Source organism: Muntiacus reevesi, chromosome 3 (genome assembly GCF_963930625.1).
Source record: "Muntiacus reevesi chromosome 3, mMunRee1.1, whole genome shotgun sequence".
In the NCBI taxonomy this organism is placed as follows: domain Eukaryota; kingdom Metazoa; phylum Chordata; class Mammalia; order Artiodactyla; family Cervidae; genus Muntiacus; species Muntiacus reevesi.
Genome location: NC_089251.1, coordinates 160,958,824 through 160,984,307, shown reverse-complemented (window position 1 = coordinate 160,984,307; position 25,484 = coordinate 160,958,824). Strand labels below are relative to the sequence as shown.

General features: G+C 37.9%; 1 protein-coding gene across 7 annotated transcripts in view; it reads left to right on the top strand.

Annotated features, from left to right (window-relative positions):
• The window catches only part of QKI (QKI, KH domain containing RNA binding), a 144,986-nt gene that overhangs the window by 51,022 nt on the left and 68,480 nt on the right, over positions 1 to 25,484 (top strand). For all 7 annotated transcript variants that reach the window (XR_010662451.1, XM_065931010.1, XM_065931007.1 and 4 more), the window contains exon 3: positions 12,167 to 12,283. Coding sequence is in view for 6 of the 7 variants with exons in the window: in XM_065931010.1 (XP_065787082.1) it covers positions 12,167 to 12,283 (117 nt within the window). In the remaining variant the exon portion in view is untranslated. The remainder of the gene's footprint in view (positions 1 to 12,166; positions 12,284 to 25,484) is intronic.

Genomic DNA, 25,484 nt, shown 5'->3' with positions numbered 1-25,484 from the left:
AAAAGAAAAAAGCAGACTTTGAGAAATGATTAGAAACAGGAAGGCTACAGAGGAGATATGAGTATAAAACTGTAAAATTTTGATATCATTCAGTGGCAAGGGCCTGAAGAATGGCAGTGACAGTTGGAACAAAGACAGGGGGACAGATTAAAATCTTAAGATTTTGTAGTCTGTTACATGTGGAGGATAATATTGTAGAGGAACCAAGAGTAAGAGGTGGTAAATGTACTGTATTAATAGAATTTAATAATTGAAAATCACTTAGAATAATTGAAAATCACTGTGAATTGAGTTTGTTCTTAACAATTTAGGAACACTGAAGCAAGGGTAGTGTAAGTTACCAGAAAGTCAAATGTAACTAAAATTTATGCCCCAGAAGAGCAGGTTTTCTTAAGAGCTGAATTAGTACTTTTGGAGCATTGTATGAGGGTGATATTTATGCACCAAAATTTAAGAAACCAGTTTCAAAGAGCCTTAGGCTGTATTCATAATCAATACATACTCAGGATTACTAAATATTTGATCTCCCAGACTTAACTGCAGGGTCTGAGGTAACACTTGTAAGCTCAGTGTTGACTCAAATAATTGTACTGTTCTCTCCATGTGTGTCTTTTGTTGAAGTTTATGCATATTTGCCATTGAATTATGTGGATAAAGTGATGATCACGTAGAAGTTTTCATTCATGTGAAAGGTTTGGTTAAGGTACAAAGGATGTGAATGTTGATCCTAGTCAGTAACAGACATGAGGATATTGAAAAGGGATGATCATGTGAAAAGAGTATGGTAATGGTATGTTCTGTGATGTATGTGGAAAATAAATTATATTTGGGCTCATTGTGAAAGTAAACTTGAATCTGAAGAGGGTTTTTCTAGACTTTGTGCTAAACCTTTTGAGGTACACATGAGCACCTGGTAGAATCAGAGTCTTCAGCAGAGAGGCTTTATGCTATACTGATGAAGTGTCTTGACTCTAGGTGTTCTGGATTGGGACTACTTTTGTAACCTTGAATGTATTAAATGGAGATGATACTGATAACTACCTTCTAGTGTTGTTGTGAGGATTAAGTGACTTAATGCAAGTAAGTCTTCCCTCATAGCTCAGTTTGTAAAGAATTTGCCTGCAATGCAGGAGACCCCAGTTCCATTCCTGGGTTGGGAAGATCCACTGGAGAAGGGATAAGCTATCCACCGCAGTATTCTTGCGCTTCCTTTGTGGCTCAGCTGGTAAAGAATCCGCCTGCAATGCGGGAGAGTTTGATTGAGTCCTGGTTGGCAAGATCCCCAGTGGCTACCCACTCCAGTATTCTGGCCTGGAGAATTCCGTGTATTGTACAGTCCCTGGGTTCGCAAAGAGTTGGACACAACTGAGCCACTTTCACTTTCTTTCACTTTTCAATGTGGCTAAAGTGCCAAGCATCGACGTTGACTTTTATGGAACACTCATAGTAGAACATATATCATAGGTGTACTTAACACCTAAGAAATGTTGAATGACATAGTCCTTGCGCTCATGATGCTTCCATATTGAAGCATCATTACAGAGAAACCTGCTCCTCAGGGCTGTTGGGTATTAGATGTTACAGGAAAGGTCAAGGTGCTGATCTTTTTTTGGCCCATTTTGGGAGAGCAGTGTCTCCTGGGAGTGAGTGAAACAGTCAGTAACAGAATCTTCTTAATCCTAACCCTCTTCCCTCCAAAGGTGGTGAATGAAACGGGGTGTGGAGTAGTCCATGGTTATACCTCTTGATCCTGGCCACTCATTTTTGTGGGTGGGAAATAACAGTTTTTTCTGTGACATCATTAAATCTCATTTGGATTTTATTCTGAAAACAGGCTTCCGTTTAATAAATTTTTGGAATGTTCCTGTGCTGCCTGTCTTAATCTCTTCTCTGTACTGTATATGTGTGAGGCACTATGGATTCTCACACACACACACACACACACACACGCACGCACGCACGCACGCGCGCGCGCATGGTGCTACTTTCTAATTTCAAAGAGTGCCCTGTAAAGACATGCAGATTATTGCAGATGGTGAGACAGGAGGGCTTTAAGAGGTGGGTCCTCACTTGGGGGAAAACAGCCATCTCTAGGAGTCGACAACCAAGGAAGTCACAGAAGGACCACTTGAGCTTAATGCTATGAAATGAGAATTTGACGTGTTTGGTGAGAAAGAAAGTATTACAGGGAACAAAAATTCAAAGTCCCCGCTGTTTTAGAGAACAACATGTTTCTGAACAGAAAGCTAAAAGCAAAGATAAAGGTTTGAAAAGTAGCTAGGGGTCTTTTCAAAGGCCTTGTGTGTTAAGTGTTGAACCTTACACTTTCAAAGATCCTGTCCTCTTATTTGTGTCATCAAACCCTTGTTGGCTTTCATTGCCTTCATATCTTTTATTTTAATTGATTAGATAATTTTTTGTTTTTATAAGTACTTGTTATTTAGCTTCCTAAAGAATAATCATCATCTTATTAACCTGAGTTTGTTTTGAATGGTTTCCTCCTTTTTGCAAATTATATTCATACTCAAAAGAGAAAGACTTGACATGATTTAGGATATCCAAATTCATATGCTATAATTTTAACTTTTTGGTTATTATTGGTTACTTTTCTTCACTTTTACATCTGTTGGTGTAAATGTTTCTTCTTAAATGTCCTGTGCCACCAACAGATGTGTATGAAGGCCTAATATACGAATGGTTTGCAGAATGGTTCCTGTAGTAATTATGTACCTTAAGAAGACATATTTGGCTGCTTATCTAGAATTAACATGAAGATAGAGAAGGGATAAGACATCTGTCTCTCCAAAAGTACATGACATTTTGATATATTCATTTTTTTTTTTAAACAGAAGACTTTCGTTGATTTTTTTTTTTTTTTTCCTGAACTCTTGTATCTCTGGCCATACTGGTTTCAGTTGGTATAGTTCTGACATGAATATTGCTTGGTATTTTCATTTACGTTGGTGAGTAGATGAAAGTGAAAATCATGAGACGTGTGTCGAAACTTTATTGTTCATAAATGTGCAAGCAGTTTGTTTGCTGAATTGGATAATGACTTCAAATACTGGAAGAAGGCTGTGCTATTCACAGTGGACTTTAGATGCAGCAAACTTTTAAATTTAATCTGCATTGTTAACCTTTTCTCCTTTACTGTCATCAGTCAAGTCAATGAAACTATAAATCAAATCAAACAAGATATTCTGGTATTTTTAATTAAAAACAGTTGTATTGCTAAGTAGTCACAACTCTTCTCTCATCTTACATATTTGCATAAGATGGCTTACTGGTGTTGACTACATTAGAAGTGGTCCATGTTTATCTGCCGAACAGAAGACTTTATCAAGAAATCCACATTTGTGTGTATGTGTTTGATACTTACTATGTTGCTTACATGATATGATGTAAAGTTTATAAATATCTAACTTAAAATTGGAAAAGACCCTGATGCTTGGAACGATTGAGGGCAGGAGGAGAAGGGGACGACAGAGGATGAGATGGTTGGATGACATCACCACCTCAATGGACATGAGTTTGAGCAAGCTCGGGGAGTTGGTGATGGACAGAGAAGCCTGGTCTGCTGCAGTCCTTGGGGTCACAAAGAGTTGGACATGACTAAGCGACTGAACTGAACTTAAGATCACCTTAGCTATACTAGACAAAATATTTAAAACCAGAGCATCAGTTTATTGTGCAAAAAGGAATCCAAAGAAGTGCATCTTCTTTTTAAAATTGTTTTTCCAAAATTTTAAGCAGAAATTAAACATGTCTTAGAAGCGTTTCACTGAAATGAATGCTTTTGGAAATCATTTTTTATTACACTTTGATAGTATGCCACAAAATATTTTATCTTTGTACATTTCTTAAAAGGTTAGTGGAAAGATTTGCTACAATACTTTGTTTTGTCATTGAGAGAACTAATTTCTATTTAAAATTAAGTCAGCAGCAACAAATAGCATTATTCATGATTGTTGTTAACTTCTTCTTTAGAAATTAACATGCCAATTGGTAAGCCACAGAGAGGTCTGTACTTAAACAGTAGGGTTAATGAATGTCTTTTTTTTTTTTCCCCCTCTCTTTTCTTCTTTCTTTTGGCCTTTAAATTTTGCAGTTAGCTTAGGCTGTTTGAAATGATTTTCTTTGAATGTGTTGTGACATTGTTTTAATTGAATGAAGCTGCAGAACTAGCATGATAAATCAACACAGAATGAATTTTAATGCAAGGCAAATAATATTAACTTGGAAATTGGTTGCAGTAGACAAAGCAGCTGCTGTGATTAATTTTTTTCATTCTCTACTTACACCATTTTGAGAAGGATGACCTTGACGGTTTCGATTATATTTGAGTCCCAGTGGTATGCACTTGAACACATTTGAGCTGTTTTTTTTGCTGGTTGTGGTGCAATAGAGTTTGGTTCATTTTTAAGGTTAGGAAAATTTTGTTATGGATTTAATATGTTTGACTGGCTTTAAAACATTTTTTATTTAGTGAATAATAATTGGTAGTATTACTTAGCTATGGCAGAAAATCTTTTCTATGTAATGCTGTGGTTTCAGCACAAGAGATTTAATATATGAAAAGAATAGAGTGTGCCAAGGATGGCCTCCTTAGGGTTTGTGTATCAGGATTGGAGCTGACCCTTTAACAGAGAGCACAGATTAAAAGTTACATGTTAGTTACTTGACATGCTGAAGTGCCTTCATTCATGCTGCATTTTCCCACACATTCTTTGGCTGTTTCAGATGTAAGGTATATTCTCTGTGTGAATTACTTCAGAGAAAGATCTGTATAGAGCACAACTGTAATAGAGAAAAAGCTGGCAAAGGTTACTTATTTTAACAGTCAAGGTACCAAACCGAATAAAGTCATTTTCACAGATTTCTTGAGAGCAAGGAGAATTTCTCCTCTTTCTCCTCCTCCCCTTTCTCCTTAAAAAAAAAAAAAAAAAAAATTCAGGCATCTATTTCACTCTTTGAGTAGCAGACCATGGATACATATTTCATTAAGTTGAATTTGAAAATGAGAGGTTGTTTCCTATTTTACTGAAAAATACTCAGTCAGTGAGGCATGGAATGTGGAAATTCTTGTCTCTGTTCAGGTTGTTTGAGGAGAGGAGAGGGAGTGAAGTTTAGAGAATCTGTGACTGTATATAAAGATAGGGGTTAGCAAGGCCTGTTGATAGATTTTCTGTGGTCGGTATCTTTTTCTCTTTCTCAGACCCTCATTCTAATATATTTTTACCCTGTACTGCCTGAAATCAGTCACTTCTAGATCTAGTTAGATTTAAAGGCAGTCTTTTTAAAAATTTTGTGGCCTTCTCTGTTAGATACTAAGAGTAGTTCAGACCAGCTGAACAGTTTCAGTGAAATAGGACACAGAAGGGGGAAAGAAAAACAAAAAACAGACGTCTGTCTGAATGCATCAGAGACCTAGCAAGATTGTGAAGAACTGCTAATTCAGGATTCTTGGAAGGACAGAGAATCAAGCTTGAATGTAAGCCTGGCTTTGTGAAACTCTTTTTCCTCTAGGTGTGTTTCTTGAATCTGGAGAGGACAGCTGACACAGGCTAAGCTTTGGGGGACATAGGTCTCATTTATGTAAGCTCCTTCCCATCTCCAGTCTTTGCTTTGGGTAGGAATCTGATGGGTGTGCATTCTAGGGGTAAGAGTGAACTACTTTCCTAGGCCTTTACAGACTTTGCATGTCAGCATCAAAATTGTGTCAGCCTCAGTAAGCAAAATTGTATTGAGGTGATCTTAGGTTGCTAGTTAACAATAGGTGCCTGGCAGAAGCTCACACATACTCCCTCTGGAGAGAGATAACATCACCTTAGGCCTTATATATTGTAGAGGGCAGTGGCACCCCACTCCAGTACTCTTGCCTGGAGAATTCCATGGACAGAGGAGCCTGGTAGGCTACAGTCCATGGGGTCGCGAAGAGTCAGACACGACTGAGCGACTTCACTTTCATGCACTGGAGAAGGAAATGGCAGCCCACTCCAGTATTCTTGCCTGGAGAATCCCAGGGATGGGAGCCTGATGGGCTGCCGTCTATGGGGTCACACAGAGTTGGACACGACTGACATGACTTAGCAGCAGCAGCAACAGGCCTTATATTATTTCAGTAAGCTGTTTAGTAAATACATTGTCTGGCACACACTAGAAAACAAGCAAACACACAAAGAATGCAAGATGATGTTAACAAAAATCTGAAGAAACAAGACAAAAGAAACACGTTCATCAAGACTCTAGATAGTAGGATTATTAGACCCAGACTTTATAAAAGTTATGCTTACTGTGTGTATGGAGACAAAAGGCAAGTTGGAGAAATATGGCAGAGCAATGGGAGCTATGAAAGAAGAGTCAAACTGAATGTGTTAGGGAAATAGAAAGTATAAAAGAAAAATCAAACTGAAAAATTCCTTAACTGGGAGTAATAGGTTTAACAGAAGACTCAAAGCTTTTGAAGAGAGAATTAATAAAATTGAAAATTACCTCAGTTGGAAATTCAGTCTGAAAATAAATTTAAACTTAGAATTTAATATCTTAATAAATATCTTTGTATCTTAATATATGTAGGCTTAAGGGCAAAAGGTACTACTGGAGAAAAAGAAGACCACTTCATAATGACAGAAGAATATAATTTTGTATATACCAACACAGTTTCTAATTGTGTAAAGCAAATAGAACTGAAAGAAGTAGACAAAAGTTAGTCACAGAAGAGTTTGCCTGCTTTTTTTTCCTAAGATTTTTTTGATATGGACTATTTTTGAAGTCTTTATTGAATTTGTTAACAATATTGCTTCTGCTTTATAGTCTGGCTTTTTGGCCCCAAGGCATGTGGGATCCTAGCTTCCTAGACAGGGAGCAAAATTGCACCCCTTGCATTGGAAGACAAAGTCCCAACCACTGGACTGCCAAGGATGTCTCATGAACACCCATGGAATATTTAGAAAAATTGGTTATGTGCTGTGGTTAAAAGTCTGAACAAGTATTACAGGGTTGATATTATGTATGGTATTACTTTTATTATGAAACATAGGAAGTTAGAAATCAGTAAAGATACTTAGGAAATTCTCATATGTTTGAAATGAGAGTAATACATTTAAATATTCAATAACTATCAGGTTATTTGGCCTGAATGATAGCGGCATACTGCATATTCAAAATTTTGGGATACAGCTGAAGCCAGCTAATAGGAATACTTAAAGCTTTAAAGTATATTTATTAGAAAAGAAGAAAGGGTGCAATAAGCTGAGCATTCGTTTCATAATTGGGAAAATACAGCAGGTTAAACGTAAAAGAAGTAGAAAGAAGTAATAAAGGTAAGAGTAGAAATTAATTTAAAACCCCTGAAAACCATCACAAAATGAAGAAAATCAATGTACTGGCTGGATACTACTGCATTTTAATGAACTACCCCAGGAACTTCTGTTAAAACAACCACCGTGTATTTAGCTCCTGCTTCTCTCGTGCGTGCTGGTGGTTTAGGCTGGGCTCACCCCAGCAGTTCTGATCGGCCCGTGCGGTCAGCTGCGGGTTAGCCAGGCCCCTCTGCTCTTGCTAGTGACCTGTCTGTGGGCTGGTGTGGATGGGGACTAGATTGCTTGTCTTTCATTCTCAAGTGGGTTAGTCTGAGACTGTTACATGGGAATAACAGGGCCTAAGAGACTGAGGCTTAGGCTTTTAACACATATATTATTCTTCTCATACATTGTATTGGAAAGCCATCATCATGCTAACCCCAGATTCAGGAGGTGAGAGGAGCTGCTGAATTACACTGCAAATGACATAGGTTACTTTTAGGGATGAATGGCTCGTTGTGGTCATTTTTGAAATCAGTCTACCCCTGTCAACAAAAGAAAAGGTACATTCTTTGTAAAGACTGGAAGACCTGATCAAGAGAAGGGACAACATAGATAGCCAATCAGGATTGAAGTGGGACCATTGTTACAGATCCTATAGACACTAAGAAGAAAAGTCTACGAAAGCTTTATATCAACAAATTTGAAAATTTAAACTATATTGACATATTTCTAGATAAACATAAGTTACCAAAATTGACATATGAAGGAATAGGAAATCTGAATTAAGTAACTGAATCCGTAATTGAAAACCCGAACAGAGAAAAAAACTCTAGACCCAGGTGCCTTCACCACTGTAAAGAAGAGACAGCACACGTTAGCCTCTACAAGCCATTCCAGAGAGTTGAAAAAGGGGATTACATCCCAGCACATTATGGGTCTAGAACAATCGTGATGCCTAAACCCCGAGAAACATGAAAAAGGAAAATTACAAGCCAGTTCCATTTGTGAATGTAAATTTAAAAAATAAAATTGTCACCAAGAAGTGCTAACAAACTGAACCTAGTGATTTATAATAAAAGATAATGCATCATGATCAAGTTGATTGTAGAACTATAAGGGTGGTTTAACATTTGATAATTAATTATAATCCATTGTGTTACCAGAATAAAGGAGAAATATGATTGTCTTAATAGATGGTGAAAAAATGTGATACATTTAAACATCCTCTCATGACTAAAAATAAAAACTCTTAGTGAACTAGGGAATAGAATGGAATTTTCTTCATCTGCTCAAGTATAGACAGATAACTTCAGACTTCATAGTGTACTATTGAAAACTTCATTTTTGAAATCAGGAACAAGTCAAAGATAATATACCTTATTTGACTTTGAACTCAAGATGTGCTGGCCTGTGCTGTAAGGATGGCCAGGAAAAGAAATTAAAAATATGATTTGACAGTCATATATTTTTTCTTTTTTCTTATTTGCAAGTGTTATGAATCTTCACCAAAAGAATCCAAAAGAATCTACAGAAAAATTAGAATGAAGAAACAGAGTTGTTGGGTATACTGTGTGATATAAAAAGATGAATTATGATTTCACATGTAAAAAAACAAAAATGAAATAAAAATATGATTTACAGTAGCAAAAATGAAGCCCCAAATGTCTTGGAATAAATCTAACAAAAACAAAGGCACACTAAGAAAGCTTTGTATTCTTGAGAGAAATCAAAAGACACCTAATCAAATGACAAAATTATACCACATTCATGATCCTGAATATTGTTATAATATCCCAATGAAAGTTATTGCTAGAATCATTTTGGAAATTGACCACCTATTTCTGAAATCTGTATAGACACACAAAGACTGAGACACCTTTGAAAGAGGAGCAAGGTGAAATAACATGCTATCCTGCGTATTAAGGTTTTGAAAATAAAGTTACATTAAATGATAGTGAGATGCTGAGCCAAGTAGATTAATAAGAGAACCCAGAAGTAGACCCATGTATATAAACATGTATAGATGTTACTTAGGACAAGAAATAGCATTGCACTGTAGATCGGGGGAAAGGATAGTCTCTTCAGCAACACGTGAGACAGTTGGGTATCCACAAGAGAGAAGAGGAGGTGGTTTTCTCATCACGGACATCACTTTCTGGCACACTGTGGACATAAATGAGAAAGTCATGACAGTAAAGCTGCTGAAAGTTAATACAGAAGGAAGGGTATCTTGATGACCTTGGGATGGAGAAAGACTTCTTTTAAGACAGCTGCATTAAAATTATATATAATTTAATTCAATTCAGTCTGGTTAAGTTAAATCCTCCTAAGACACCATTAAAGACCAAAATGGCAAGCCACAGGAAGGGAAAAGGTATTTGCCACACATGTGACCGCAAAGTGGAAATCAGTAAGAAAGCAAAACAGCACAATAGAATAGTCTGAAAACTTCACATGTGCTTCAAAAAATATACATCTGAATGACCAAAAACATAAGAAGTATTGAAGTGTATCAGAGTGAAATCCTCTCCTCTTTTGGGAATGTAACTGTGGATGACCGATTTAGAAAGTAGTTTAGTGCTGTCTACTGACGGAGTTTTGGGGCGTTTTCCTGGAGATGGTGAAGGACAGGGAAGCCTGGCATGCTGCGGTCCATGGGGTGGCAGAGTGGGACACGACTAAGCCACTAAACAGCAGTCTCCTTTACCAGCAGTCTTTTCCCTAATGGGACAGTCCTTTGTCCTGCTTCTTTAGTTTGTACACTCTTGCATGCAAGAGACTTCCTCAAGTTAGAGCATTCCTCAAGTCTTTGGTGAACTTTGTCTATACATTCTTAAGTATGAAGCACAGAGTTGAATTAGAAGCTCGTATTCTTGGACTGGGCTTGCTCATTGCAGGTTTCAGTGGGAGTTGATCACCTGAAGCGAAGTGTCAGTCTTTGAGAATGGAGCCAAATGCTACAGTGTGAGAGTCTTTTCTTCAGGCAGCTTTTCTAGAGATGAAAACTCAAGCCTGATACCTGCAAGTTAGATGCCTGGCTATTGATAGTCTTTGGGCAGGGTTTGTCCTGTGTGTATCATTGCCATCCTTCTGGTTTTCTGCAGAACTCTAGGCGGGAGTTCCTGGTCTCTCTGGAGTTCTGTAGGGCAAATTTGCTATTTGATCGTATCCCTTTCCATGGACATTCTGAGCTGACTTGTTGATTGAGGGCCTCAGGCTTCCTGAAGTGAATTTGTAGTAGACTTCATAGACTGTGACCCACTGTGTGGTGGACTTTGTATTGGACGTTTCGTATCTGCTGTGCTGTGCACACACGCAGTCCTCACCACAGCAGTTCCAGATAGCGTCGTCTCTATCGCGTGACTGAGGCTTCTTTTATACACCTTCCCAGTTCTTACTGATGACTTACTATTGGAGCTTGAATGCCAGTTGGGGTCTGTGTGCTTTCCAAGTATAAATGTGTAATCATTTACATGTGCAGTACTTCAAGTACAGTACAGTACTTCAGTTTATTTAGATTGGAGGTATGGGAGGAGGGCTCTCGACTGGGTGACAGCAAGGGTTTAATTGGGTGAAGAGGTAGATCAAGTCCTATATGCCAAAAAGTAGGCAAGGTAAAGGGTTCTATTTGAATGCAAAGAGATGGTTCAGGCAAGTTTCAGAATTTCGAGTCTTGTATACCTGGGTCAAGGACCTGAGAGTCTTTGCTTGGGGTGGAAGAACTGATATCATAATCCCCTAGGGAAGAGGACTTTCTTCCATCCTCAAACGTGTACACACACATCTTTCATTTGGGAATGGCTTCTGTGAGATGTGACAGTGCTGGTGAGCAGCTGAGGCAGAGCAGGTGGCCTCCGGAGCACAGAAGACTGGGAGTGGCCTGGCTTCTCAAGCCCTGAGCGCGGGGACCTCTGACACATTAGCGCTATGTGACGATGCACAACAGTAGGGATAAAATGCTAACAGTATGGGAGCAAGTAGGAAGCGTGGGTATCATAACGCTTGAGTAAATAGGTAAAAACCACCCATGGATCTCTGTCTTTTATGTGGATGACATATGAATGGGGAAAATGCCTTTCAGTGTTCATAGTCAATCTGTTCCTCTCATTGGCCTTTTAAAAAATTAACTTCTATGTATGAATATTAGAAGTTTCTGTGGAGGGATGGTAATTATAGTTATTTTTTATCACTGTCCTTTTTGTGACAAGAGTTAAAGTTCTTTGTTAAAGTAGTGGTACAAGCTAAAGGTAGAGATGGGAAATAGGAAAATAAGAATGCACATACAAAATTGTGCAAGGATTGTGGGGAAAAAATGTAGACTCTTATGTCTTAAATAGTTAGTATAGTGTGGAATTCAACTTTGGCCATCAGTGTTCTGGCAGCCACCCCCAAAATACAACGCTCTCTGAACAGTTGCTGAAGTTTAGCTTAGATCAATAAGATAGGAATTTCCCCCAGGGATTTCTGTATAAAAGGCAGCCGCTATTTAACATAATAAATAGCTCCTGGAACCCTGTCATAGAAGGGATTTGTTGAACTTTTCATGTACACTTGTTTAGAGTGTGCATGTTGATGGGAAGTTAAATACAGCACCTGTTTTAGGTAGATTCTGCTGTTCCTAATCCATTACTTGTATTAATGCACATGAAAATTTCAAGCTAAACCATGAACTGCTGTCATTACACCCCCAAACTTGGCAAGAAACAGATAAGATTTTATTTCAACCTAATATTTTAAAAAATTTAATTAGAGAAAGTTAAGTATATATTTAATTAATTAATTTATTTATTTTGAGTATATATTTTAAAATAACTTTAAGTGAATAATGCACGGTGTTTTTTTTTTCTCCCCCCCCCCCCCAGTTTAATTTTGTTGGGAGAATCCTTGGACCTAGAGGACTTACTGCTAAACAGCTTGAAGCAGAAACAGGATGTAAGATCATGGTCCGAGGCAAAGGCTCAATGAGGGATAAGAAGAAGGTAAGTCCTTGAAAATGGGGCCATATAAAGTATAATAATGTACTTATACGTTATAAATGTACTAATACATTTTGAATTTTAATAACAAAATATCTAGATCTTAAAGCACTATATGTTATTTCATGTCAGAAAATTTTTAACTTTTTAAAGGTGATGTCATGATTTTCTCTTTTTGATTATCATTACTTTTCATTTACCTAGCTAATATCAGTTAATTCATCACATTCACGTTGATTTTTACACTTGAGAAGCTGCCAGTTTGGAAGTTAAGAGTATTCAGTGTTGTTTGTGTTAAAAATGTAACTGAACTTTGAAAAATATAAAATGTTTCTCTTGATGAGATTTAAATGAGAAGAATCAAATGAATTCCTTTGGATTTATGTCATCTCATCAGGAGAGTGAGTAAACATGGGAGAAGGCTTATAACTAGCCGTATGTGAGTTATCTTTGTTTTTACCAGCATTTCATGTTGAGTTTGTTTTCCAGACATTTTACTTTAAAGTATATTGTTGTTGTTTTCTGCTTCTTTTCCTTTTGCCACTTCTTATTTTTCTAGTTCAGTTGATGAACACCTACTTACCTGCCTTAAATACTGTTTTTTCAGAAGGTTTTATCTGCCTGTTTCCTTTTATCCAGTGATACTATGAGGCAGAATTCTTTGAACTCTGTGTGAAAAATGTTTGACTGATTTTTTAAGAGTAACGTAGGTTTTGATTGCCAAAGATTAAATGTATTGTTAGGAAGGGTTTGTTGTGGGTTTGATTTTTAAATACATTGCCTTGAAAGAGACATCAAATGGAGCTGTGGGCAGCTTTGCCAGAGCGATCCCTCTGTGGAAGCCAGACCTGTAAAGTACTGTGACTTCATTCGGATAGGCTTCTTTTTAAGCTCTCACCTCATTTCATTTAAACTCTCCCATTAGCTGACTGGGTCTAAAGCATTTTTCTCTCCTTACAGATAAATAATGACTTAGTAGTTAAACTAAGGGGAGAGGCCCTCAATAATACTAATTATCTGTAAATTTTGTTTTAAGCTGTTCTTGTCAGATGAGTATAAAGATATTTTGAGGAGAGCATGTGCGTTCTCCCTGAGCATATTTAGCAGTTGTATTTAAAACAGTCATTTTTGTTAGGATCTTAAAATAATTGAATCACTTTGTGACTCAGCTGAGTGGCGGTCTTGTATTGCCATGCAGATTTGGTTCCCATGTTTGCACTTATGGTTGCTTTGCCTTAAGTAATGCTGATTTAATAGCCTAGGTACAATAAGACAAACTCTCAACAACTGAAGGACAAACCTTCACCAACAAATGAGTGTATTCATCAGTTAAACAAGTTGTTGTATCAGTTAACAAAGCATGTTTTGCCCTCTCCTCAGCCTCTACCAGTTCTCTAGTACCAGCCCTCCACTCACACACACACATTGAGGAGGAGAGCTTGGAACCCTGTAATGAGACATCGTGAGTGTTGTTTTCAGTCAGGTTGAACTTGGAGCCTGCCATCATTTTCGCATACAGTAGAGTGGTTAAGAGTGTAACCTCTGTAATCGTCTTGCTTTCATTTGAACCTTGCTTCTATCACTTAGCACCTTTGTGATTTTAGCAAATGACTTATCTCTTGGTGCCAGGTGAAGTGGGAGTAGTGAAGTCACTGATGGCTGTGAGGATTACAGAAGTTGTAGAGCACTTAGCATAGTGTTTTGACACATAGTAATCAATTAATGTTAATGATTCCTCTCTAATAAATTTTCTCTACACTGTTAGTACATTTTCTGTTTAAACTCATATGTTGTATCATGGAGGAGTAGTACAATTTTTTAAGCTTTGGAAATGACAATACTTGGTTGTTGCTTTGTGACCTTTGAATATCCCATGTTCTCACAGCTTTTTTGTTTTGGTTCCCTGATGGTTGGTGTATCCATGTTCTGTCTTGTCCACTTTGTTCTTAAGCACAAACAGAAGTGATTAACACATTATATTTTTTTAATTTGTACTGTTGCCTAATGAAATAAAAAAAACTTTCCAGATTACACATAATGAATGAAAACAATGATTAAGACACCAACAAAATTTTGACTGCAGATTGCATTTTTAGTTTTATTAAGTGCTATAGATGAATATACTTTGGGAATATCCAGTTAATTTGAATGGCTACTGTATGTTTGATATTATGGTGAAGATTTTTTGTGTAGACTTATAATGCCAAGAGTGTCTTCTGTAATATTAATTTAAATCTATGCATACTAAATTGTCAACCATGTCATTTTGGTTTACTCTGCTCTGCTCATTGAGTTCATAAAAATGTTAATAGAAGTTATGTCAAAATGGAAGGTACTATCACTTGTTCCTTGGCTGTTATTTTGAAAAAGAACATGAAAAATAGATGGAGACCAAAAAATATTGAATAATAAGGCTGATTGAAGCATATTCCATGTGTTTAAAGGAAGACTAAACTTTTTTGTGTAGAGATGTCAGTTTATGTAAAAGCTGAGAAAGCTAGAAAATCTTAATTTGTTGACTGTCCATGGTATTAATGATGGAATGCTGTTTGCTGATCTCTCAGTAACAGCATGCCATGTCTGTTTTATGGAGTATTTCTTTGCTGTTTGATGAGTACTTGGCATAGAATAGGAACTGGGGGAAAAAAAATCTGAGAAGGGATGAATGTGTAGGTAGTAAATGAAAGACATAGATGTTCCTCTCTCCTTTACCCTCCCCAAAGTTTTTATGAATAGAGAAAATGATAAATTCTATGTATTTTCAGTTCTTTGGGAAAGATAGGCAGTACTGTGTCATTCTAAGCTGTTGGTTTTAAGCAAGGGAATGAATATGCTACTTTATATTTTTCATTTTCCTGGATTGCTGTTAGTTCAGAATTACATTGTCGTTGTATATAGATACCCAGAGGAATGGTACTGGGTAATTGCAGGAGCCTAAGGACAAGAACTTCACTCACACTTCATAACTGACTAGGGAGCTGTGTTTGTCTTTGTACTTTGCACTCCCAGCTGAAAATGTTAGTGCATGAGATGTCTGCTGCTGCCGTGGTTCAGTCGCTCAGTCGTGTCCAACTCTTTGTGACGCCATGGACTGCAGCACACCAGGCTCTTTGTCCTCCACTCTTTCTTGGAGTTTGCTAAGATCCATGTCCATGGAGTCAGTAATGCCATCTAACCATCTCGTCCTCTGCTGCCGCCTCCTACTGCCCTCAGTCTTTCCCAGCATCAGGGTCTTTTCCAGTGAGTTGACTCTTCCTCATCAGGTGGCCAAAGTATTGGAGCTTCAGCGTTATTCCTTCTAATGAATATTCAGGGTTGATTTCCTTTAGAATTGACTGGTTGGATCTCCTTGCAGTCCAAGGGACTCTCAAGAGTCTTCTCCACCACCACAGTTCCGAAAGCATCAATTCTTTGGTGCTCAGCCTTCTTTATGGCCCACCTGTCACATCCTTACAGGACTACTGGACAGGACCAGGCTATGATCCATGAAAAGGGTGAGCTGTCTACAGTTGATCAAAGTCGGGTGTTGGGTCTTCTGAGAATGTCCAGTGGGACTCAGCAATTCTGGTTAGAGCTCTTTGCTTGAAGTGAAGGGATGTGCACTCGGTATCAGATGGCCATTCAAGGGCTGCTAGTAGCAGTGGCCAGATGGTTTTAACCACATTTACGATCTGTTCAGTGTCGTATTTAGACTGTGCAAAAATCTCAAAAGATAATTTTTACTCTTCTAACAGGAATGAAGGCTTAAAAGAGGTCAAGTAACTTATCCAGTCCCTTATTTCTAACTATTAACTACACTCAGTATAAACATGTATCTTGCTGGACACTGACGTTCAGCTTTATAATTCATTTTCTTCAGAATATGAACTTTGAATTTAAAATTAGAGAAATCTGTTACAAAGTTTTAATTTAGATTTTAATATATTTCCCACAGTCTATTTAATTTAGATTTAATATATTTGACCACAGTCTGTCCATTCTGACTGATGTCTTAACTTCTTGAGGAACTACAGTGTTGTATGGACCATGATCTCTGAAGTATTATTAGAGGGACATACTGTCCAATTGCAAACATAGATAGAATTGCATAACTTTTTTATTTGCCACTTTTCATAATGCTTACACATTTTTCTCCTATTCTTACACTTCATAGATGTTTTACCTAGTTAATATGTGATGTTTTTAGAAAAGTTTAAAAGTGTATATGATCAGAGAAAAAGTATAGCGAGGCACCTGATCCTGTCGCTTTAGAGACTACTCTTGTTGACAATTGTGAGGTGTGTAGGAGATCATTCTTCCTGCATTGGTATATACGCTTTTACATGTGTTGTAGAAAGTGAGTCTTACTATTCTTGATGCTTTGTAATTAGCATTTCCTGCAGCTCTGTACTCTGTCCTGTCAGTTTAATTGACAAATAATTGAGCTTTATAATGTCTGAGACTTTGTGCTGCACGATAAGAAAACTTAAAAGATAGCTTAAGGCAATATTAGCAGTATATGCAAAAGTTAATTTGCTTGTATGGGGGAAACTTAGACTTTTATTTTTAATGAAGGATATTATTGCTTTCTCAACACTTTGAAAATAATCAAATTGATACAGTTTTTTTGGTTTGACATACTAAAGTGGTTGTGATAGCCAGTGACATAACATCAAGCACAAACATGGTCTAGACAGCCCACTTTATTAATCTTGTTGAATGCTAGACTTCTGACAACCTGGAGCATAAGTGTAGTTTATTAAAACAACAACAACAACCAGAAAAACGACTTTGCTCACGGCAGATTCTAAGCACTGTTTATTGATCTCCCAGTGTCGCACTGCCTGTCTCCTTTCACGTGTGCCTGGTTACCCCCATCCTCCTTGCCCCTCTGTCTGCCGGATGGTCGGCGCCGCAAGTTCCGGACATCATCTCAAGCTGGAGATACTGTATTAGGTGTTTCTAAAATAGAAGGGCTCTTCAGCTCTGTCATATTTGTCATTTTTTTTCCATCACTGGAACAATTTCTTGTGTTGTTAAAGGTCTGGTCAGTGTTCCTAGTTCCCTTCTTGTCTCATAAATGTGCTTTTGACAGAAGTTTAAATGGTGTCCATGTGAGGGGCTTACACATTGCGTTTGATTGATAGATCTGTTAAGCCATTCTTGCCCTGGCCCCCATTTCTCTTTGTAGTTTATTTGTAAAGGGTTTGAGTTGCTTGTACTGAAGAATTCCTGTGGCCTTCTCTGATTGTATTTTCATGGTCGTGGCTATGTTTATTAACACTTATCTCTGTCCCCATATTTCGGCAGTTTGGTAGTGAGAAAGGTTTAATAAGGTTTAGTTCTCCTGCCCTCCCTTCCTCATTTCCTTTCTTCCTTTTGAAAGAAAATTTTGTAAGTAAATGTTGTTGTGGTACCGAAAATCTAGTGTTCTTTTTATTTTAGCAATCATTGTTGATTGTTTTTCAGACCTTTTACTTCAGTAGGAACTGCAAAATAGTTATTACCCTCTTTCTTTGCTATTATTAGTTAGATTTAATTTTTATAGGAAAGGCTGGATAAATGCTCAGTTTTTTTTTGTTTTTTTTTTTTTGACTCAGTCCCTTATTTACTAGGTTTAAAATAGTGAATTGGTTCCTAGGAATCCTCCAGAGGTGTAGAATTAGTTTTTTTGTTTTGTTTTTATTTGAGTATCTTTATGAATGCATTTAAACAGTTTTGATGTATTTCAGTTCATTGCACCACGATTTGAAGGCATCAGTTCTTCAGCACTCAACCTTTTTTATTGTCTAGCTCTCATATCCATACATGACGACTGGAAAAATCACAGCTTTGACTATACAGACCTTTTGTAGGCAAAGTAATGTTTCTGCTTTTTAATATGCGGTCTAGGTTTGTCATTGCTTTTCTTCCAGGGAGCAAGCATCTTTTAATCTCATGGCTGTAGTCACTGTCCACAATGATTTTGGAGCCCAGGAAAATAAAGTCTGTCACCGTTTCCATTGTTTCCTCATCTGCCTGCCATAAAGTAATGGGACCAGATGCCATAATCTTCATTTTTTGAATGTTGAGTTTTACATTATATTGTTTATATTGTAGTAGACTTTTGGTTGGGCACAAGAAATGAATTATTGTTTTAGATGTTTTCAAGAAGAAAAGTGCTATAATTTTTCTATTAGTTTACACAGCCTTTCTCAGCTAGGGTTCCTCATCTTAGAAGTTCTTCAGTTTCACAAGAGTGGTTCATAATGAGTACCATTCTAGATAGGAGAGAAGTGAACCATATATAATTTATGCCTTGGGCCAGGCACTGGGTACTTGATTCCCTTGTGGACTCCCTAGTTGAGAAAGACTGTATCCCGTGAGGAATGTTTTTTTTTTTCCTTCTCTATTTTATATTCTTGCCTTACCACCTGCTCTGACCCCTGCCCTTGGTACCTTCAACTCAATGTGTTGAAAGTAGGAATTTTTATGGATTCTCTCTGAAAACTGTTACTTTTATAAACTGCATGCTTAGAAACTTTCGTGAATCTGATTTGAATAGTGTGTGTGTGCTAAGTCGCTTCAGTCAGGTCTGACTCTTTGTGACCCTGTGAACCATAGCCTGCCTGGCTACTCTGTCTGAGGGATTCTCCAGGCAAGAACACTGGAGTAGGCTGCCATTCCCTCTTCCAGCTGAATAGTAGTATTTAGCTATAAAAACAGGTCAGTTGATTTAGAGGAGTAATTATGAAAAGTATAGTATTATATATCTATTTGGAAGGAACCTTATTAAAGCTATGAAGTCTAACACTTACTCATATTTAATTCTGTGATATTTTAGTTCCTATAGTGCACATGGTTGTCACTCAGTTTTCCCAACCCGCCACCATAGTCAGCACCTTTTCAGGCAGTAAGTAGTTTTGAGTGCCTGTGAATTTTGCCCTCAGATCTTTTACCCTGAGAGACTGACGCGTTGCCGGCAGACTGATGCGCAGTGCGGTGTGAACAACAGATGCTAGACGCTGTGCGGTGGGAAGCCAGGGGGTGATGAGTTCTTCCCAGGTTGAGGGCTTGCGGGAAAGCTGGGGGAGATTGGACTGGAGTAGGAATTTACAGGGCAGATGAGTAGAATGGTGTTCTAGAAAGGAGTAGGATCACCCAGTATGTGTCCTTAGCCAGTGCTTGGCATGTTGCAGTGGAAGTTACAAGGTTTAGTGGGAAAAGTGGTGTTGGAGACAGGCTTGCATCTGAGGATATAGGGCCTTGAATACTATATTAAAAAGTTTTTCTTTTTCTTTGGAAAGCAGTGTATTGGCACTCATATTTTTAAAGTAAGAAGTTATATGATACATTGTTTTAAAAAGAAAACCTGGCTGTAGAAAGGATGGGTGCAGGGAGAAGAGATCAAAGGCCACAAATAACCAAGTCTTAGACAGCTTGACTTAGAGAGTTCTGTGTGTGTGCGGAAAATCTTTGAGACTCAGATCCTCTAATCCTAACTCTACTTTGAATACAAAACAAAATAATCTCTTAACCTTAGGACCTTTGACATACTTAATGTCCTGTGTCTCAAAGATGTCCTGTGGTAACTATAACCTAATACCCTAGGAGCTGCAGTCCTCCTCCACTTTCTTTTTTTTTTTCTTTTTAATGTCAAGGAGCATGGCACTGAATTCAGCCTCAAAAGTGATTGATTGGTTTCTTTTTAAAGAGAAAGGAAAGCCTGCATTTCTGAAAGAATTTAAATCAGTACTTTTCAAATTGTCTGCCACTAAAGACTATTACAACAAAGTTCTAATTCATCATAGACCATTTCTTTTGTAAAATTACTATACAGTGAAATAAATTATCAGAGAAACAGTTTTTAAAAAGACAATTTTCATCTTGTTTAAAACTTGTATGTCAGCAGAGAAAAGTATCCAGTCAGAATGCTGTGAAAGTTTCTAAACACCCCAGGAACTCTAGCACACAAGGTTCCTCTGCCCTTGGGATTTTCCAGGCAAGACTGCTGGAGTTGATTGCCCTTTCCTCCAGTGGATCTTCCCGACCCAATGCCCGACCCAAAGCCACCAGGGAAACCCTAATGGGCAGAAGTATCCAATCAGAGTGCCATAGAAGTTTCTAAACACTTGATTCTGTGTTGGGAGCCGCACTTGGAGCAGCAGTGGCTTACACACCGCTTACTGCCTGATTGGGTCAGCGGCCCTTCAGGATGGTGAGGGAGCCCTCGGCTGTGCTCCCCCCCCTCTGCTTTTCTTCTTTCTTCTCGTGCCCTCATTTCATCTGTGAGTGCTTTTTGAAACAAATTTCATTTTGGAATATGAAATTTCACATGGAATTGTTAGTTCTGTTTCTGGTTACATGTTCACTTTGGACTTAAGTAACTTGACTTTAAGGTAGTATAAAGCAGTACAATACAAATTAAAGATTTATTTCAGATTGGATACTATTTCAATACATTTTTATAAAATAGAGTCATTCCTTTGCCTTTATTAATTGCTGAGAAAGATCAGGAAGATTTGAAATAAAAATTTTGCTACTGTTTTTTCAAGTACAGGTTTTTTTTTTTAATTTGTAAGACTCTTTAAGGGATAAAAAGATGGATCCAATGAAAATAAACCTGTTTTCATTACTAAACTAACTTTTTAAGTAACCTGTAAAACTTAAGCTAATTAACTCTGCTATAGATCTAATACCACGATGAGTTAATTGTCCATGTCTAATGAAATGAGACATGAATTTCAGTGAAAGGGAGAGTCTATTTTATCACTGGATGCTGTTAATGAGCCTTTTAAAATTAAGTCTTGATTGCATTGTAGTCAATTTAGTTAAGGAATCTTTGAGTATCTTATAGTATATTGTGTATAAAGAAGTTTTTTTTCCCTCAGAAAGTTCAGTTCTCTTATGAACAGAATTAGTAGTGGAATGTTGCTTATGTGTTTATCGTTATGCTACATCAGTTGATTTTCTTTTTCAAAAGCCTTTAACAAAGAAATTCAATAGAAAATTTTTGTCAGTTATATTAGTGACAAATTATTAGACCATTTCATAAGCAGAGTGAGCTATCTTACTCTATCCTACTACTTTTATTTTTCTTCAGTTATGAAAGATAATAATTTAAAGAAATTATAATGTTGCTCTTTGAATTTTAAAGTGTTTTTCTTTTTAAATCATGTGTAATTGTTAACTCTTTGACTTTTTTAAAGACATGTATAGTTGTTAATTCAGAAGTTGTCATAGGACCAGGATGTTATCATAGTCTTTGCATCCAGAAAATGTTAAATGTTAAACTTGTGATTCTTCATTTTCCAAATCATTTATTACTTAGAAAAGAGGAAATAGAAACTACAGCAGGTAGTTAAGACTGCTTTTAAAAGGTCTTAATAAGTTTTTATCTTAAGTTTTTGCTTAATTCAAATACGTATAAAGTATTCTAAATATAAATTACTAATCACTTCACATAGGAAATACTAATATTTTTCAGATTCTGATGTGAAGGGAGTTTTGTAACATTTCACCTTTGTAACTAAAAGATTAATTTCTGACTAGTAACCTTATTTTCATTCTTGCATATTTGGCAAGGATATTTAAAAAAAAAAAATGATGGTGTGTCCCTCAGTTCAGTTCAGTTGCTCAGTCGTGTCTGACTCTTTGTGACCCCATGGACTGCAGCACGCCAGACTTCCCTGTCCATCACCAACTCCCAGATCTTGCTCAGGCTCATGTCCATCGAGTCAGTGATGCCATTGTATCCCTAGCACATTATATTAACCCCATATTGATGATACTAACTTTCATAATTTGGTTAAAATGGTGTCAGTCATATTTTTTCATTGTAGAGATACTCTTCCCCCTTTTAAATGAACTGGTTTTAGGGGAGTACTTTGATACTTTGTGAATATCCTCCTCCCAGGAAAATTTTGCCCGGTGATTTTAGCGTTGGTTAGTGACCTATCCAGATTCCTTTTTCTGTAATGCAGTGTTTGCGAAACTGTTATTTTTCAGTCATTCCCTTTACATTTATTAGTTGACATTGAGTTGTAAGAAAGATACTGCCTGCCTGTCATTTCTGATAGGTTCAGATCTCTTTCTGTGTGTGCACTCTTCCCCCTGTCCCCCGTATGGACTTAGATGTCCACTGAATTCCAGACAGCTTACCCAACATGTGAACTTGGTGAGTGGGTGGGGTGGCTGGTGAAAGCAGTGTTGAGCTGGTGGGGGGTTGGTGGTGAGGGTGCAGCTCTCATTGTTTCTGCAGATTTGTTCCTTAATTTTCACACAGCCCTGTGAAGTAGCTGCTGTTGTCCTAGTTGTAAGGCCAGGGAGAAAATGGAGGCATGGGGGAGGTTCTCTTCACCTGGCTAGTGAGCTGCCGAGTCACAATTTGAACCCAGGCTGTGTGCAGGAGTTTAATCCTTACGTTGCCATCTTTTGATCGCTTTATTTCCATTCTTCCTCTCTGTCTCCCTCTGGCAACCAGTGTGATTTTTAAAAAGTCATCCTGCAGTACATTTTTATGTGTTCAGTGAGAGTCAGCTCTTCGCTGTGGCTCACGAGGCCCTGCTCGGTCATGAGTCCTGCTGCTTCCAGGCTGCTTTTCTCTTTGCCGCCTCTGTGCCAACTGTGTGGCTCACAACGAACTGGAACCTTCTTCCAAGAGATGGGAATATCAGACCACCTGACCTGCCTCCTGAGAAACCTGTATGCAGGTCAGGAAGCAACAGTTAGAACCAGACGTGGAACAAGGACTGGTTCCACATCGGGAAAGGAGTACCTCAAGGCTGTATATTGTCACCCTACTTATTTAACTTCTATGCAGAGTACATCATGGGAAATGCCAGGCTGGATGAAGCACAAGCTGGAATCAAGATTGCTGAAAGAAATGTCTCAGATATGCAGATGACACCATCCTTATGACAGAAAGCAAAGGGGAACTAAAGAGCCTCTTGATAATAGTGAAAGAGAAGCGTGAAAAAGTTGGCTTAAAAGTCAACATTCAGAAAACGAAGATCATGGCATCCAGTCCCATCACTTCATGGCAGATAGATGGAAAACAATGGAAACAGTCACAGACTTTATTTTCTTGGGTTCCAAAATCATTGCTGATGGTGATTGCAGCCATGAAATTAAAAGACCCTTGCTCCTTGGAAGAAAAGCTGTGACAAACCTAGACAGCATAATAAAAAGCAGGGAGATTACTTTACCGGCACAGGTCCGTCTAATCAGATTTATGGTTTTTCCAGTAGTCATGTATGGATGTGAGAGTTGGATGATAAAGAAAGCTGAGTGCCGAAGAATTGATGCTTTTGAACTGTGGTGTTGGAGAAGACTCTTGAGAGTCCTTTCGACTGCAAGGAGATCAGACTAGTCAATCCTAAAGGAAATCAGTCCTGAACATTCATCGGAAGGACTGATGTTGAAGCTGAAGCTCCAATACTTTGGCCACCTGTTGCGAAGAACTGACTGGAAAAAACCCTGATGCTGGGAAGGATTGAAGATAGGAGGAGAGGGGGGCGCCAGAGGATGAGATGGTTGGATGGCACCACTGGCTAATTGTCCTTTTTCCCCTCAAGTAATATGCACAGAGTCTACTAATCTATCAGGGAAGTCACTTTTTCTGTTATTGCTAATATCTTGTATACTTATATATGTATATGTCTTTCTGTCTAGGTATATGCAAGGTTGTAGTACTCCATGTCAGGAAGTAAAGTAAAAGTTCTCCTCACTCACTCCCAAGCAATTCAGTGTCCTGTTTCTGTTACCTGATTTACCTTTAGTTACTATAAACTTTTTAATTTGATTATTTAAGTTGTATAGATAATTTATACAATAGAAATAATTTTACCTATCAACTTTTAGGATTCCCATTATGTACAGGGCACCTTCTTTTTACTTGTTGATATAAAACAGAGTAAGATTTTTGTGTTAAGGCTGTCTTAAGTATTTGTTCAGGTTGTTCACATATCTTAAAACTTCAGTAGTACTCCTAGTTGTTGAGAAGCATCTCATGTCACAAATGTGATGACTTAGGACTTAAGGTTTTCTTTTATGTATTTTTTATAGCAGGTTATAGTTATCAGCCTGGTGTGCTGCACTCCATGGGGTCACAAAGAGTTGGACACGACTGAGAGACTGAACTGATTGATATTATCGGAAGAAAATAATGAAGTCACCATGGAAAACAGTACATGAAGTTTGTTTAGAGCATTATACATTTGTAGAACTAACTGATGAAAGAATTCTAAATTTTAAAAAAATTGTGATGTATTTGGTATGAAGGCAGAAATCAGTTGGTAGGAAATAAACAGTATCCTAATACAGTGTCTCTGATAGAGGCTTTTTCCACATGGAGTATTTTCCTGTAGATAAGGTCGAGAGGCACATAAGTACCCTAAAATGATCTTTCATGTCCTCTGTCACCACCAGTTAGAGGATACCTTCTGGGAACTTCTGCAGTTGAGTTCACGGTGCTCGCCATTCCTAACCGCCCTCACTTGCCTCAAGGCTTGTTTAATTAGAACTTGGTTTAAAGTATACCCCAGAGCATATCATCATTTTCCATTAGAGTTTCGCAGGTTTTGGCTCAGAGGGTAAAGAATCTGCCTGCAATGCAGGAAACTCGGGTTTGATCCCTGGGTCAGGAAGATCCCCTGGAGAAAAAAATGGCAACCCACTCCTGGATTTTTGCCTGGAAAATCCCATGGATGGAGGAGCCTGGTGGGCTACAGTTCATGGGGTCACAAAGACATGAATGAGTGGCTAACGCTTTCACTTTCTTTTCTCATTAAACTAGTCTTAGTTTGGAGCTTTCATTATAGCTCATTTGGTAAAGAATCTGCCAGCAATGCGGGAGACCCTGGTTTGATTCCTGGGTCGGGAAGATCCCCTGGAGAAGGGATAGGCTACCCAGTCCAGTATTCTGGCCTGGAGAATTTTAGTCTGTGTATTTCTTTTTAAGTAAGTGCCTAGACATGTGCTCTCAAGAGGGCAGCCATTGGCCATCTCTGGTTATTAAAATGAAAACTGAATGAGAGAATAGCTGAGCTGCACCGTCACACAGTCACTTTGAAGTGCTCAGTATGGACCTGTGACAAGGGGCTGCCCTTTTGGACAGCATATACAAAACATTCTCACTGTTATAGGAATTCTTTTGGTTAATGCTGCTTTAGGCAGAAATGTGTATAGAAAATACGGAAAAACAAAAAGCTGGGAACAAATTATTCCTGTTTTTAGCTTTGTATTT